Raw genomic sequence first — 15748 nt, 5'->3', positions numbered from 1 at the left:
AAAGATATTTATTAATAATTATTAAAAAGAATAACAGGTTGGCAGTTGTCAGAATACAAACGGCACCCAACTGAAATTTTCTAAGTCTCAGCCTTACCAAAATCGCAAGGACATACATTTTAATACTCACTAGACGCAGGACTATCGAGCTGCATTCAAGGGATTCCAGGATATCTTTCATTATATCATATTAACTACATTTTTAATTAATCATATTTTTTTTTAAGACTCCTTTATAAGGCTAATATGTAAAAACATATTAAGACTATAAGAAAACGTACAATATCTGCTAGTTTCAAATAAGAATGTTATTTATTTTATGAATAAAATGCTTTAAATAAACACCAAATTTAAAAAAAAATAATAATTATTTATTAAAAAATATGGATAAAAATGTAATCAAGTGCTCGTAAGTTTTATAAAAGTTCGATACATTTAACTAGCGTAAATGATAACTAATTAATAATTAAAAATAAATTAGAAATGAGCATATTGACGCCAGAGTGAGGTGAGTCGGCCGTGCTTTGGCTGAGTTCGTAGACTTGTAGACTGTGGGCGAACGTTCTTTAGAGTGCAGCCAACGGGAAGGTTGACCTGCAAAGATACAGATACAGAAATCAGATACAGATACAAATAGTTATACAAATGATTCATATGCCTTCACCGAATTGATCGTATTACAGTAAGTGACGTTCGAATCGATCTTGGAAAGTCGAATTCTGTTCAATCGGAGAGTTAATCTGCTGATTTAATCAGATATAACTTACGGATTGGTTAGGGGTCACTTTAATAGGCTCCTTGTTGGGACAAACAACATAAGATTCGAGTCCTTCAATGAGGCTGCTGTGCGTTTCCTGTGTAGGTGAACTAGGGAACAAAGCATCTGCATAGTTTATCTCTGAAGGCATCGGAACGGATGCAGGTTTGCCAGCTGAAAATAAGAGAGATAGAGTCGTTTAATGAATGGAATAAAAAGGTAGCAATTGTAACAAAATAATTTGTTTTTCCTCTCATCTTAATTTGTGATTTTCGAAAATTAAAAATTTTGAACTTACGTTTGACATGAATTTGGAAAGAACAGATCAGAGTGCGACCATCTGTGGTAGTTGCCTCATATTTGACGGTATGATCGCCTACACCAAACAGAGCACCAGGGAACTGAAAGCAAAGAAAACAATTTTGACAATTAAATTATTCCAATATAATAGTTGAACAAACTTACAGATGACTTGAATACTTTGAGGAGTTTACCCTCAAATTGTGGCTCTTCCCAGAGAACGGAACGCAGGTTCTGATTCTCCTTTAATTGAACCTCAAAGGAAGGAGGACAGTAGCTGGATTGGGATGTTCCGAGATCGTTGCGTGCATTTTCCAAAGTTCTCGAAGATGACGGCTCTTCAGCGAGCTTCTCAGCTGGTCTTGTCAGGGACGAAGGAGATGCATCAATTAAGCTCTCAAATTGTTTTGAGCTTGACGCAGGCTTAAAAGAGAATTCGGGAAATCGTGCAGGCATTTTACGCTCTGGCAGTGAAAGGGGCTTAAAATCAAAAGGATTTTGACTCGCGACCGTCGATGTCCTTTTGATAGTGATGATTGTTTGGCAGCCAACGGCTTGACCTGTCACAGGATCATGTGCTCTAAAGATGATCTTGTGGATTCCCTCAGGCAGGTGTCCTTGCAACTGTTTTGCCCAAGCGGGAGATGTGGCAACATGTCGATAGTCCACATTTGTTGCCGGCTTCTGTAGAATGACATGAGCCTTGGTCTGCAGGGGATTCAGTATGATAGCCACATTCTCTGGACACTTGATGTATGGCTTAATGTGTTGGGGTTGAGTGTGTACTGGCAGCGGAAGGGATTGTTGTCCAAAGGATTTAATCTGCCATGGTGCCTGTATCGGTCTCGGGATGTCATTGTTCAATGCGTTAAATCCAAAAGGTTTGCAGTCCAAAACGCTGCCTAAAGTCCAAGCACCATTCCAACAAGTAGTTAATATACCTCCAACTGGCGCAAAGCCCATGTTGCAATTCAAAAAACAGCTGTCGCCATGTTTGGAGGCACCTCGAGTACAGCTCGGAGTAATGGCACCATTGTGAGGCACGGGCAAAGCCGGACAGCTGGACACTTGAGTGTATACAGTTGGCACAGTGTCTGTCATCCAAACACGACGAGATTGGGTTAAAGCTGAAAGAGAAAAAAACACTTTATTAAGTTCGTCACAAAATTGGATATCAGAAATTTTGAGGCATGAAAAGACTTTTGTCACTAGACTTTTACCTCGTAAACAGGCTGTTTTGGAAGTATCTTAATTTTGTATCCTGTTTTTTTAATACATTTTTAGTTTTGGTTTCATAAAATTCTTGACCTGTTTTTTCTTTGGTTTTATAATTATTCAGTGATTATTTAGGGACTCGGGGAATTGAGATACTTACGCACACACTTGTTAGCCTCTCCCTCCCAGTTTCCGGTGGCACCGCAGGTTCGGATTTCGGATCCGAGCAGTCGAAAGCCAGGGTTGCATCGCACCTTGCAACGTGTGTTGTAGAAGAGTTTCCGCTTGTGGCGATATCTGTTGCAATGTGCCTGACCGTTTTTAGGAGCCTCGAAGCGCTCACAATGATCCCTGACGAGGCTGGGAAATGAGGGGGTCACAGGTGTAGCAGGTGCTAAAGGCATCAAAGGTCTAGTAGGCGCAACAGGGGTTAAAGGTGTAGCAGGTGATGCCGAGGTCACTGAGGGTGTGAAAGACGGCAGAGGTGATAAAGGAATTAAAGGTTTGGTAGGTGCATCCGGTATCTCTGAAGGGAACAAGGGAATAGCAGGTGCTACAGGAACTGGTGGAGGCAGTGGTCGCTCTCTTGGAGCAGGAACAGCCTCTGGCAGCGGAGATGTGAACTGTGTTCTCGGCTTAAGATCAAGGCAGGTTTTTTGATCGAAGGACAATCTCTTGCCCTCACCGCACTGGCACTTGAAGCTTCCAGGTTCATTGATGCAACTCTCCTGGCAGCCGCCGTTGTCCACAGCACATTCATTGACATCCTCGCAGTCGTGTGTATTCGTTGCAAGTTGATATCCTTGAGGACAATTGCACTTGAAGGATCCCTTGGTATTCTCACACAGATGCGAACAGCCGCCGTTGTTCACCTGACACTCGTCAATGTCCACACAGTCGCCATCGACGCCAATCAACATTCCCAAACCACAGTCGATGGGTTCGCATCCCTTATCCGTGTGCCGAGTGCCGGGGGGACAACCCACGAGAGCAGGTTGACAACTGTGCTCGTCCTCCTGGAGAAGGTAGCCCAGGGGACAGCCGCATTCGTAGCTGCCCGGATGGTTGATGCACTCGTGCGTGCAACCGCCCGAAAGGAGACCGGCACACTCGTCCACATCCTGGCAGCTGTGCCCGTCGTCGGTCAGCTCATAGCCCTTATCGCAGGCGCAGCTGTGCGAGCCTAGAAGTACGGTTGTTGATCAAATTTTTGCGATAGTATATATATGAGCGATACTTTTTCTGACGATAATATTGATATTTTTGCGCAACGTTATTCATATTTCAATGATAAATTATTTTACTTTAATACACTTTGCCCAATATATTTCTAGCGATAATATAAAAATCGGTTGTTAATAAAATATTAAAATATATACAAAAAAAAAGTTTTGAAATAATAAATTTTGAAATTTTTATTACCGATTATTATTATTAGCATCGATATTAATAGTAAGCGAATTTATCGATACATCTATCAGTGTGTCTTCTGATGATAACGAAATTTTTCCGTGGGAAACTTTGTTTATATTTAAACACTATTAATATTAATTGCTTCAATAATATAGATGATTTTCGTCAAAAATATAAAGTAAAATATAAAATAATAATTTGTACGCATCAAAAAATCGATGTTAATATGTTTAAAATAAATATCAACACTCCTACCTAGAAGATTAATGCAAATGCCGCTACAATTACCAAACTCAATTGCGCACTCATCAATGTCCAAGCAATTGAAGCCATCGGGAGCGAGTTCGAATCCCGCATTGCAAGCGCAGGCAAAGCCGCCAGGTTGATTCACACACAGCTGAGCACAATTGCCATTCTGGAGCAGACACTCATCGTGATCCCGACAGCTGCGAGCATCTGCGTCCAGGCTAAATCCCAAGGGACAAGCGCATTGAAAGCTACCCGGCAAATTGATGCAGAAATGCGAGCAATTGGCATTCGAAAGCGAGCACTCGTCAATGTCCAAGCAAGCTGATGACAATGATAATGATGATGATGATGATGAAGATGATGATGAAGATTCAGATTCAGATGATGATGTGTAAATGCGATTGTCGTAGCCTAAAGCATAGCCTGGTCCACAGAGACAAGTGTAGGAGCCATTGAGATTCTCACATTGCATTTGAGGATCACAATCGTGTCTCTTGGTCGCGCACTCGTCAATGTCAAAGCAGAAGCCACTGAGTCCTGCCACCTCAAGTAATTCGTAGCCAGGTGAACAGAGACATTCATACGCACCTACAAATGGGAATTAGCAATTCAATAATAAGCGAAAAATATCACATAGAATAATCTTATCCCAATGTTACAGCTTTGTTATCATTTAATTTTTGTATAATCTTTTGGCTTATAATGTGGACCATAAATCCATTTGAAATTTTCTCTCAGTCAGTCAGTCACTCAGGACAAACAGTTTTATGTCTATAGATTTATTTATTTTATTGTAAAGTAGAATTAATTCTAGAAAACAATGGCATAGCCAGAGCAACTGAGGCATTCAGGCTGTAGTTTTTAAATATTTGGTTAAGCATAAAGTACTAAGTGTTGATTTTCGCCCAATCGGTCTATGTTAGTTATTTGTTGTAGTGGTGCGAACCAAAAAAAAAAAATTAGCAGTTATGAATTGCCTGCAATAAATAAAAATACCAAGTATGGGGTCTCTAGCTCTTATAGTCTCTGAAACCTAGGTGTTCGGACAGACGTCAGTACAGGCGGACAGACGGACAGACTTACACGGCTATATCGAATCGTCTATTGATGCTGATCGATAATATATATATTTTATAGGGTGTGCCACGCCTCTTACTTTTTTTTTTTAATTTAATAGACTATATTTCTTAAAAGTACAGTGTGTCTTGCAGGGGGGGAAATATATAAAGTCCGCTTCTACGCACCTGGCAAATTGCGGCAGAGTTGCTGACAACCTCCATTATCCACAGCACACTCATCGATATCGGTGCAGCTCTTGTTATCGTCACTAAGGACAAATCCCTTGCTGCAGGTGCAGGATCCTTGTTCCGCACTGAGGCAGAGTTGCTCACAGCCATTGTTGTTGACGGCACAGGGATCGGGGGCAACACATGTGAGTGCCTCGGGTTGCTGGAGGGACATACCGCGGGGACAGAGGCACTGATAGCCTCCGGCGGTGTTGAAGCAGTCGTGACTGCATTTGTGTGTTCCCGCAGCGCATTCGTCGATGTCCTGGCAGCTGAAGATCTCGCTGGCATAGCCAGGTGGACACAGGCAACTAAAAGTGCTGTTGTCCTCGCTGACGAGGCAACTTCCCGGGCGACAGCGTTCGTGTCCCTGTTCCCGGCTGCAGACAGTCTCCACCACCTGACAACTGTGCTGATCCTCCCCCAGGGTGTAACCCTCGGGACAGACACACACGTATCCCGATTCATTGGCCAGATTCTCACACTGATGAGCACACCGTGTGCGATTCAGCTGGGGATTATCCAAGTCCTGGCAGCTGTCGGGGGCACAGCTGCTCTGATCCTCGAGCAGATGGTAACCAGCGCGGCAGCTGCAGCGGAAGGATCCAATTGTGTTCTCGCACAGCTGCTGACAGACCCGATGAGGCACATGATCCGCATTGCTGTCGTCCTCCACCACGACATCACACTCATTGATGTCCTGACACTCGCTGGCATCCGTCGACAGAACAAAGCCCGGATTACAACTCAGCGTCGGCGTCGGCTCCGACTTCACTTCGGGCTCCACTGGTGTCTCCACTTTGGTAGGTTCAAGTTCCACCTCGATGTCATCCACTTTCTTGGGATCCTGGTCAGTCTCCTCCTCGATCTCCTCCTTGTTGTTCAAGGGAATCACACAACGATAGGATCCGGGAAGGTTCTCACAACCATTAGCACACTCGGCGCTTAGTTCGGCATTTATGCACTCATCAATATCTGCAATCAAATTGACAGTCAGGGCAAAAAAAATTATATCTTGGTGCATTATAAAAATAGAGGTCAATACAAGATAAAATTGACATTTCAGAATAAAATCGGTTAAAATTTGACAAAATTGTGGAAGTTTGAAGTTTATGAAAAGTGACAACGGTAAAGAAGAAAGTCGACAGTGACCGAAGCATGGTAAAAATGGACTGTGAAGGAAGAAAAATTACATTTTCCAATTTTAATGCAGAATCAAAATAGAGAATAAAAAAAGATGAAATAGACAATCCGAAAGGAAATCGGTTGAGATTTGACAAAGTTATGGAAGTTTGAACTTTCTGAAAAGTGCCAAAATGAAAGTATGTAGAAAGTGAACAATGACCGAAGCATGGTAAAAATGGACTGTGAAGGAAGAAAAATTATATTTACCAATTTTAATGCAGAATCAAAACAGCGAGAAAAACAAGATGAAATAGACAATCCAGAAGAAAATCGGTTGAGATTTGACAAAGTTATGGAAGTTTGAACTTTCTGAAAAGTGCCAAAATGAAAGTATGTAGAAAGTCGCCAGTGACCGAAGCATGGTAAAAATGGACAGTGAAGGAAGAAAAATTACATTTTCCAATTTTGATGCAGAATCAAAATAGAGATTAAAACAAGATAAAATAGACAATCCGGAAGGAAATCGGTTGAGATTTGACAAAGTTATGGAAGTTTGAACTTCTGAAAAGTGCCAAAATGAAAGTATGTAGAAAGTCGCCAGTGACCGAAGCATGGTAAAAATGGACAGTGAAGGAAGAAAAATTACATTTTCCAATTTTGATGCAGAATCAAAATAGAGATTAAAACAAGATAAAATAGACAATCCGGAAGGAAATCGGTTGAGATTTGACAAAGTTATGGAAGTTTGAACTTTCTGAAAAGTGCCAAAATGAAAGTATGTAGAAAGTGAACAATGACCGAAGCATGGTAAAAATGGACTGTGAAGGAAGAAAAATTATATTTACCAATTTTAATGCAGAATCAAAACAGCGAGAAAAACAAGATGAAATAGACAATCCAGAAGGAAATCGGTTGAGATTTGACAAAGTTATGGAAGTTTGAACTTTCTGAAAAGTGCCAAAATGAAAGTATGTAGAAAGTGGACAATGACCGAAGCATGGTAAAAATGGACTGTGAGGGAAGAAAAATAACATTTTCCAATTTTAATGCAGAATCAAAATAGAGATTAAAACAAGATAATATAGACAATCCGGAAGGAAATCGGTTGAGATTTGACAAAGTTATGGAAGTTTGAACTTTCTGAAAAGTGCCAAAATGAAAGTATGTAGAAAGTCGCCAGTGACCGAAGCATGGTAAAAATGGACAGTGAAGGAAGAAAAATTACATTTTCCAATTTTGATGCAGAATCAAAATAGAGATTAAAACAAGATAAAATAGACAATCCGGAAGGAAATCGGTTGAGATTTGACAAAGTTATGGAAGTTTGAACTTTCTGAAAAGTGCCAAAATGAAAGTATGTAGAAAGTCGCCAGTGACTGAAGCATGGTAAAAATGGACTGTGAAGGAAGAAAAATTACATTTTCCAATTTTAATGCAGAATCAAAATAGAGAGAAAAACAAGATGAAATAGACAATCCGGAAGGAAATCGGTTGAGATTTGACAAAGTTATGGAAGTTTGAACTTTCTGAAAAGTACCAAAATGAAAGTATGTAGAAAGTCGCCAGTGACCGAAGCATGGTAAAAATGGACAGTGAAGGAAGAAAAATTACATTTTCCAATTTTAATGCAGAATCAAAATAGAGAGAAAACCACGATAAAATAGACAATCCGGAAGGAAATCGGTTGAGATTTGACAAAGTTATGGAAGTTTGAACTTTCTGAAAAGTGCCAAAATGAAAGTATGTAGAAAGTCGCCAGTGACCGAAGCATGGTAAAAATGGACAGTGAAGGAAGAAAAATTACATTTTCCAATTTTGATGCAGAATCAAAATAGAGATTAAAACAAGATAAAATAGACAATCCGAAGGAAATCGGTTGAGATTTGACAAAGTTATGGAAGTTTGAACTTTCTGAAAAGTGCCAAAATGAAAGTATGTAGAAAGTCGCCAGTGACTGAAGCATGGTAAAAATGGACTGTGAAGGAAGAAAAATTACATTTTCCAATTTTAATGCAGAATCAAAATAGAGAGAAAAACAAGATGAAATAGACAATCCGGAAGGAAATCGGTTGAGATTTGACAAAGTTATGGAAGTTTGAACTTTCTGAAAAGTGCCAAAATGAAAGTATGTAGAAAGTCGCCAGTGACCGAAGCATGGTAAAAATGGACAGTGAAGGAAGAAAAATTACATTTTCCAATTTTAATGCAGAATCAAAATAGAGAGAAAACCACGATAAAATAGACAATCCGGAAGGAAATCGGTTGAGATTTGACAAAGTTATGGAAGTTTGAACTTTCTGAAAAGTGACAAAATGAAAGTATGTAGAAAGTCGCCAGTGACCGAAGCATGGTAAAAATGGACTGTGAAGGAAGAAAAATTACATTTTCCAAGTTTAATGCAGAATCAAAATAGAGATTCAAACAAGATAAAATAGACAATCCGGAAGGAAATCGGTTGAGATTTAACAAAGTTATGGAAGTTTGAACTTTCTGAAAAGTGCCAAAATGAAAGTATGTAGAAAGTCGCCAGTGACTGAAGCATGGTAAAAATGGACTGTGAAGGAAGAAAAATTACGTTTTCCAATTTTAATGCAGAATCAAAATAGAGAGAAAAACAAGATGAAATAGACAATCCGGAAGGAAATCGGTTGAGATTTGACAAAGTTATGGAAGTTTGAATTTCTGAAAAGTGCCAAAATGAAAGTATGTAGAAAGTCGCCAGTGACTGAAGCATGGTAAAAAATGGACTGTGAAGGAAGAAAAATTGCGTTTTCCAATTTTAATGCAGAATCAAAATAGAGATTAAAACAAGATAAAATAGACAACCCGGAAGGAAATCGGTTGAGATTTGACAAAGTTATGGAAGTTTGAACTTTCTGAAAAGTGACAAAATGAAAGTATGTAGAAAGTGGACACTGACCGAAGCATGGTAAAAATGGACTGTGAAGGAAGAAAAATTACATTTTCCAATTTTAATGCAGAATCAAAATAGAGAGAAAAACAAGATGAAATAGACAATCCGGAAGGAAATCGATTGATATTTGACAAAGTTATGGAAGTTTGAATTTCTGAAAAGTGCCAAAATGAAAGTATGTAGAAAGTCGCCAGTGACTGAAGCATGGTAAAAATGGACTGTGAAGGAAGAAAAATTACGTTTTCCAATTTTAATGCAGAATCAAAATAGAGATTAAAACAAGATAAAATAGACAACCCGGAAGGAAATCGGTTGAGATTTGACAAAGTTATGGAAGTTTGAACTTTCTGAAAAGTGCCAAAATGAAAGTATGTAGAAAGTCGCCAGTGACCGAAGCATGGTAAAAATGGACAGTGAAGGAAGAAAAATTACATTTTCCAATTTTAATGCAGAATCAAAATAGAGAGAAAAACAAGATGAAATAGACAATCCGGAAGGAAATCGGTTGAGATTTGACAAAGTTATGGAAGTTTGAACTTTCTGAAAAGTGCCAAAATGAAAGTATGTAGAAAGTCGCCAGTGACCGAAGCATGGTAAAAATGGACAGTGAAGAAAGAAAAATTACATTTTCCAATTTTAATGCAGAATCAAAATAGAGAGAAAAACACGATGAAATAGACAATCCGGAAGGAAATCGGTTGAGATTTGACAAAGTTATGGAAGTTTGAACTTTCTGAAAAGTGCCAAAATGAAAGTATGTAGAAAGTCGCCAGTGACCGAAGCATGGTAAAAATGGACTGTGAAGGAAGAAAAATTACATTTTCCAATTTTAATGCAGAATCAAAATAGAGATTAAAACAAGAACAAATAGACAATCCAGAAAGAAATCGGGTGATATTTGACAAAGTTATGGAAGTTTGAACTTTCTGAAAAGTGCCAAAATCAAAGTATGTAGAAAGTGGACAGTGACCGAAGCATGGTAAAAATGTGAAGGAAGAAAAATTACATTTTCCAATTTTGATGCAGCATCAAAATAGAGATAAAAACAAGATGAAATAGACAATCCGAAAAGAAATCGCTTGAGATTTGACAAAGTTATGGCGCCTTGAAGTTCTTGAAAAAGCGTTAAGGAGTAAGTATGGAAAAATAGGAATTGGTATTGCTCACCGATGCAGGTGTTGCCAGTCTGGACATCGATTTGATATCCCTTTTCACAGGCGCATTCAAAGCTGCCAGGAAAATTGTTGCAGATTTGAGAGCAGCCGCCATTCGACTCCTGGCACTCATCGATGTCTGCAAGAGAGAGGATGAGTGGGCATTACCTTGATGAGTCTTATCTGGACATTCGATGACCTACCAAGACAGCTGGATGCATCTGTGGGATCCAGAGTGTAGCCCTTGTGGCAGCTGCAGGAGAGACGTGGCTCATTCTCACCGGGGAACAACAATCGCTCACATTTGTGGGCGCATCCACCACGATCCTCACCACAGTTCTCGTCCAGCAGACGTGGCGTATATGGATCCTTAGTGGGGGCCACAACAATGCTGATATCGGTGGCAGCTTCTGTCTTGCTCTGACCTGCATCTGATTCCACGGGCACTACAACAACGGGTTCGCCCGCTGTTTGAGGATCAACTGATGGGACGGACTGTACTTCAGTCTCAACTATAGGTTCAACTACAGTCTCCACTACAGGTTGGACTACAGTCTCCACTACAGGCTGTACTACAGTCTCCACTATAGTCTCAGTCTCCACCTGCGGTTGTAAGTCCTCATTGTTAGCTGGAGGCGGTGGTGGAGGTGGTACCACTGGATTCTCTGCTGGATTCTCAGCCAACTGGGATTCGCTGTCCAAACCATCAGCTTCATCCTCGGTCGTTTCGTAATCATCCTCGTCATAATCGTTGGCAGCATCGTCATCATCAGTGTATTCAACTCGGGGCAAGCAGGTGGGCAATTCTCCCACCCACTGCTTAGCGCTACAGAAGAGAGCGTAGACTTGGCTCCTCTCAAAGTCGTAGTTCTCATTGCAGGCATAATAGGCCACCAGGAACACTTTGTCGCCTCGTCGACGACGTTCGTATGTGGAGACAATGCCATGACTGATCTCTGGGGCCTGAATCTTGGCCTGAATGCAGCTCAGGTCCAGCTTGGGGACCAACTCACTGGGCACATTTTGTTCCTCGGGATAAGACAACATTTTCTTCTTGTGCTGCGTTCCTGCAATAGCAGAGAATCATGTATAGGATTAATAGAAACGGGTTGAATCTTCATAAATAACATACAGAAAGAGAAAAAAATATCTATCTTTTCTTTTTAATTTTTAACAAGTAAGAAGAGTTTGAAAATAGAAAGGAAGGATCATAATGGCATGAGGAATAAGCAAAAAAAACAATTCAGATCTCTTACTTTAAGATTGATCTTATTGTTCGTGATGTCATTTTTGCATGCTGTCAATATAATTACTGCACCAACTGTATACTTACCCTTGGCCTTGACACAAGTGGGTGGATCACCCTGCCATTCCTCGGTGTTCACGTTGCAGTTCAACTGATTGGGACCTTTCATCACATAACCCACCGCACAGTTGTAGATTGCGGTGTTCACATGATTGATCTCGTCCTCGACCAGATCAGCTCTGGCATTATCGACTGGCGGAGGTGTTTTGCAGTCCTCATAGACGGCATTTGTCACTGTAGAATAAAAGCCATTTAATCTTTTAAATAACATGAGTAACATTAGTTTCTCATATCCCAAAATCCAGCTACGAAGTCTACGAAATAAATGTATAAGATATAGTTGCTAAAATCATTTATGTTTATTTTTATCTATTTGGAAATTTATGAGCATTTTTTATGATGCTACTTTTTTAAATGCCGGCCGGTAATTAAGTGGACTATTTGTAGAATAGGAGGGGACCTCTCATAAGACTAAATATGTGAAGAGACAATGTAGCAGTGATTCATCGAACTTTTTTCTAGCGTATATGAAATGTCTGCCTACATATAACAAGATAAAATATCGAACTTCCTAATGCCGGAAAATGAAATACCGAGTATTTGCATTATAATTAAAAAAAATTTAATTTAATGAAAATTATTTCGTCTAGAAATAATAAAATAAGAAGTAAAATAGAAATATAGAAATATAGTAAAATTTGTTTTGGATTTTGTCAAAGCCCTTTCCTGACTAACTGTGTATGCTTTTTTTATATAAATATAAAACACTTTGTAGTGTATAAAAAGGTGTCATAAAAAGCGTACTTTTAACTTATATGACACATTAGATACCATAAAAAATAGTTTTTATGGCACACTTCAATATATATATATATATATATATATATATATATATATTTCTTTTTTTTTCTCTGATTTTATATATTAGCAAAAGACTAACATTGGTAAAACATTGAGATCATATTAAAGTTAAGGTCAATAAGAATAGATAACCAAATATGAAATAAAATATGTAGAAGTAAATTGTGTTGTTTCCCTAGAAAGTAATAAATAATCTAGTAAAACAGCTTTTTTTTTATTTAGATAAATATACATAGCTGTGATTTACGAGTACATTTCTATCTGTAGGTCTACTTCCTGTCACCCACTTACCTCCGGAAAATGCAATGCAGCTCAGCACACATAAAATAAAATGTGCTGGCGACATTTTGATGCCTTAAAATTATTGTTTATTCCGATGGAAACTATTTTCTTCACACCGTTTTGGATTTTAAGTTTTTTGTTTTTATAAATAACAAGACATTAATTAATTGTAGTTCTCAGAAGATTTCGAAGGCTGAAAATATAGATGGTGTATAGGCATAGCTGATAAAAGAATCCATTAAGATTAAGGCGGCTTTATAAATAGCATACGAATGAAGACGCCTGAACACAGCACTTTATCTATAAGAGAATCGTACACATTCATACAGGAAATATACTTTATATATTCAGAAACAAAAACTTTACAGAAATACACATATTATTTGTGTATGTTAATCCACGTTGCAGATATTAAGAAAAGAAAGGATACCGAAAGACAGACACAATTTCTTGGAATTATTTTCTAGTGAACACACCGTTCCCGACGAACGCCAAGGCAAGACTGATTCGTTGTCTCTTCAAGGGAAACTGATTTTTCCGATTTTCCGACTTTGTCTCCAAAATACAGAAAAAACTATATATGCTGATCTTTTATGTTTATCATAAAGTAAATTAGCGCGAGAGTCGCACACAAGTGTCGCCGTCTTAGGGAGACATTGGGGAGAATATTGTGGACCTATTTTTAAGACATATTATCATCATCATCATTCACAATGATAATTATAATACGAGCTGACTCGCAGTGCGTGAGAAACTCAGGAATCTCAGTTCTCTGCCAAAGTCGCTTGCATTGAACTTGATGAAATGAATTTCAATACTCATTATTGTAATGAATCCTCCGCCCCCAAAAAGACAGTTTGACTGTCAAAATTGCGCATCAGTCAGTAAACATGTCTATAAAAATCTTAGCATTTACATTAAGAATAATTTGAAATTCACAATTACATAAAACGCATCAATCATTGCGAGTAAATCAAATGCGCCGCTAAATATATAAACTTGCCTATAACATATGATACATTACACACACACACACACATTCACACTTATAAGCACATAGACTGAAGCAGCTAAATTGTTTTTAATTAAAACTAAATACGTTCTTAAATGGGTTAAAAGTCGCGTAGGTGTGTTAAACGCGCGAGTCTTTTACTTATTTGGCATTTAGATTGCTATAAACATGTTTTGTTGCTACTTTGTTATTTTATTATATTTTATATATAGTTAAGTAGCTCGCAATGAGCCGATGCGACCGCTTTAGCCCAAACCCCAGTTCCAATCATATAACAAATGAATTTCATACCCAACCCCTCAATAAATCAAATGAAAACAAAGAGAGAAATCAACTCAGCCATACCCTTAGTTTTTAATTCAGATATTACCCTTCAAAAAAATACATATATTCAGAATTGATTTATTAGTCTAAAAAAACAAATCAAAATATGTAAAAATTCTAGATAATACTCTGACTTTCTTGTTAGTTAATTTATTATAATTCAAAAATAAATCCAAAAACATAGAAAAGTTCCACATTAGGAAATTGTAATTCAGAAAATGGAAACCATATAAATTATTTTATTATAAATCAAAAAACAGGTTAAAATATATAACAGTTCTAGCCAATAATCATTGTTTAACAGTTTTACTTTTAAGAGAGTATTTTTAGTCAAAAAACAACAATAACTCAAACAACCCTCAGCATATTACGTACAGGGTATTGAGAATTCCCAAGTTTTACACAGGCTGATTGACAAATTAATTGTTTAAACAACATACAATAAAATGTTTTAAGCTTAATCATCGAATAAACTGGTTAAAAAATAATTGACCCATTGACTGACAGCTGCGACAAAAACAGCGCGCAGGTCGCACACTTGAAAGTGCACGCGTTTAAAAACGCGCACAAATCGCGTCGTTGCACTGTGGGTGTACATTTTTTATTTTTCCTTGTTCTATTCTTTATTGAGCATTGTTTATTTATTTGCTGATGAGGTTGAGGTTTTTGCTGTTTTGTTGGCTGACCATTATGGTCAGCTGTCAACCGTATCTCTAGACAGTTTCTATGGCTGTTTTGGCCGAGTTTTCTTGCAACAGATACAGATACATTAATCTATGTGTAGGTTTATGCGACGTTCTATTCGCAATGTTCCAGCTTGACTTGTTATTGTAATTGTTGTTCTTTATTGCTCTATTTACATTTTAACTTTTACCTTAGTTGGCATTTGCGGAAATCACTCAAGGGCGTTCTATAGTAAATAGACTCGTTTAGGCCAATCTATGTTGACATTTCCCAAGGCGTCTTCTTCTGAGACTGTTTCTTTGTTTAACAGAGAAAAATACAAACTCAGCTCATTTTTAATAAATTAAACTTTTCTTTTATTTAACTAAAAATGTTTTGGTTAATTACAAAAAAGTCCAATAAGGTTTTCTTTTCAAGTCAACTATTAAATTAAGCGCTTGTGAAAAAGTGTAACTTAAATTAATTAAATTATTTCGTAAACAAATTTTCGGATCGAGTGCAACCCAACAGAAAAATAACTAAAACCACTGAACCACTGTGGCCATTGTGGTTGTGATTGTGCACCTGATTCAATGTGTTAATATTACATATCAGGGACTGTAAATAATAATTATTGTTATATCTTCAAATCAAAAAATCAATGTCTTGGAATATGCATAAAAGAAAATGAACTGCTTTAAGCATTACCTTCAATAATAATAATCAATTTATGCAATTTTATAAAAATCCGACTATAAACAAATATTTTAATTTATTACTTATAGTCAGAAATTTATAAAAATGTATTTTTTTTAAATCGAATTGCTTTAAAATAATATTAAATTTTGATTTTTAAGCATTTTCTTCAATAATAAAGATGAATTTTC

General features: G+C 37.7%; 1 protein-coding gene across 1 annotated transcript; it reads right to left on the bottom strand.

Moving 5' to 3' along the window:
- Positions 1–349: 349 nt before the first annotated feature.
- Positions 350–12941, bottom strand: LOC117786685. The gene is made up of 10 exons (XM_034625033.1): positions 12872–12941; positions 11747–11953; positions 10617–11480; positions 10427–10552; positions 5179–6195; positions 2433–3455; positions 1223–2184; positions 1056–1158; positions 768–931; positions 350–594 (listed from the first exon to the last, which is right to left on the bottom strand). Exons 1-10 carry the CDS (start codon positions 12924–12926, stop codon positions 478–480), a joined length of 4638 nt encoding a protein of 1545 aa, XP_034480924.1. The 5' UTR covers positions 12927–12941; the 3' UTR covers positions 350–477.
- Between the last annotated feature and the right edge of the window lie 2807 nt (positions 12942–15748).

The sequence above is a fragment of the Drosophila innubila genome (assembly GCF_004354385.1).
Source record: "Drosophila innubila isolate TH190305 chromosome 3L unlocalized genomic scaffold, UK_Dinn_1.0 0_D_3L, whole genome shotgun sequence".
Taxonomy (NCBI): Eukaryota; Metazoa; Arthropoda; class Insecta; order Diptera; family Drosophilidae; genus Drosophila; species Drosophila innubila.
The sequence above is the reverse complement of the archived record's forward strand: the minus strand, read 5'-3'. Positions and strand labels throughout refer to the sequence as shown.

Bases quoted from the DNA above. Each gene is read 5' to 3' on its own strand.
- LOC117786685 (XM_034625033.1), bottom strand. From the start codon at position 12,926: ATGTCGCCAGCACATTTTATTTTATGTGTGCTGAGCTGCATTGCATTT. The intron at 6,196-10,426 runs GTGAGCAATACC...ATTTGATTGCAG, and splicing joins GACTGGCAACACCTGCATCG to ATATTGATGAGTGCATAAAT. The intron at 2,185-2,432 runs GTAAGTATCTCA...TTTCTCTTTCAG, and splicing joins AGAGGCTAACAAGTGTGTGC to CTTTAACCCAATCTCGTCGT.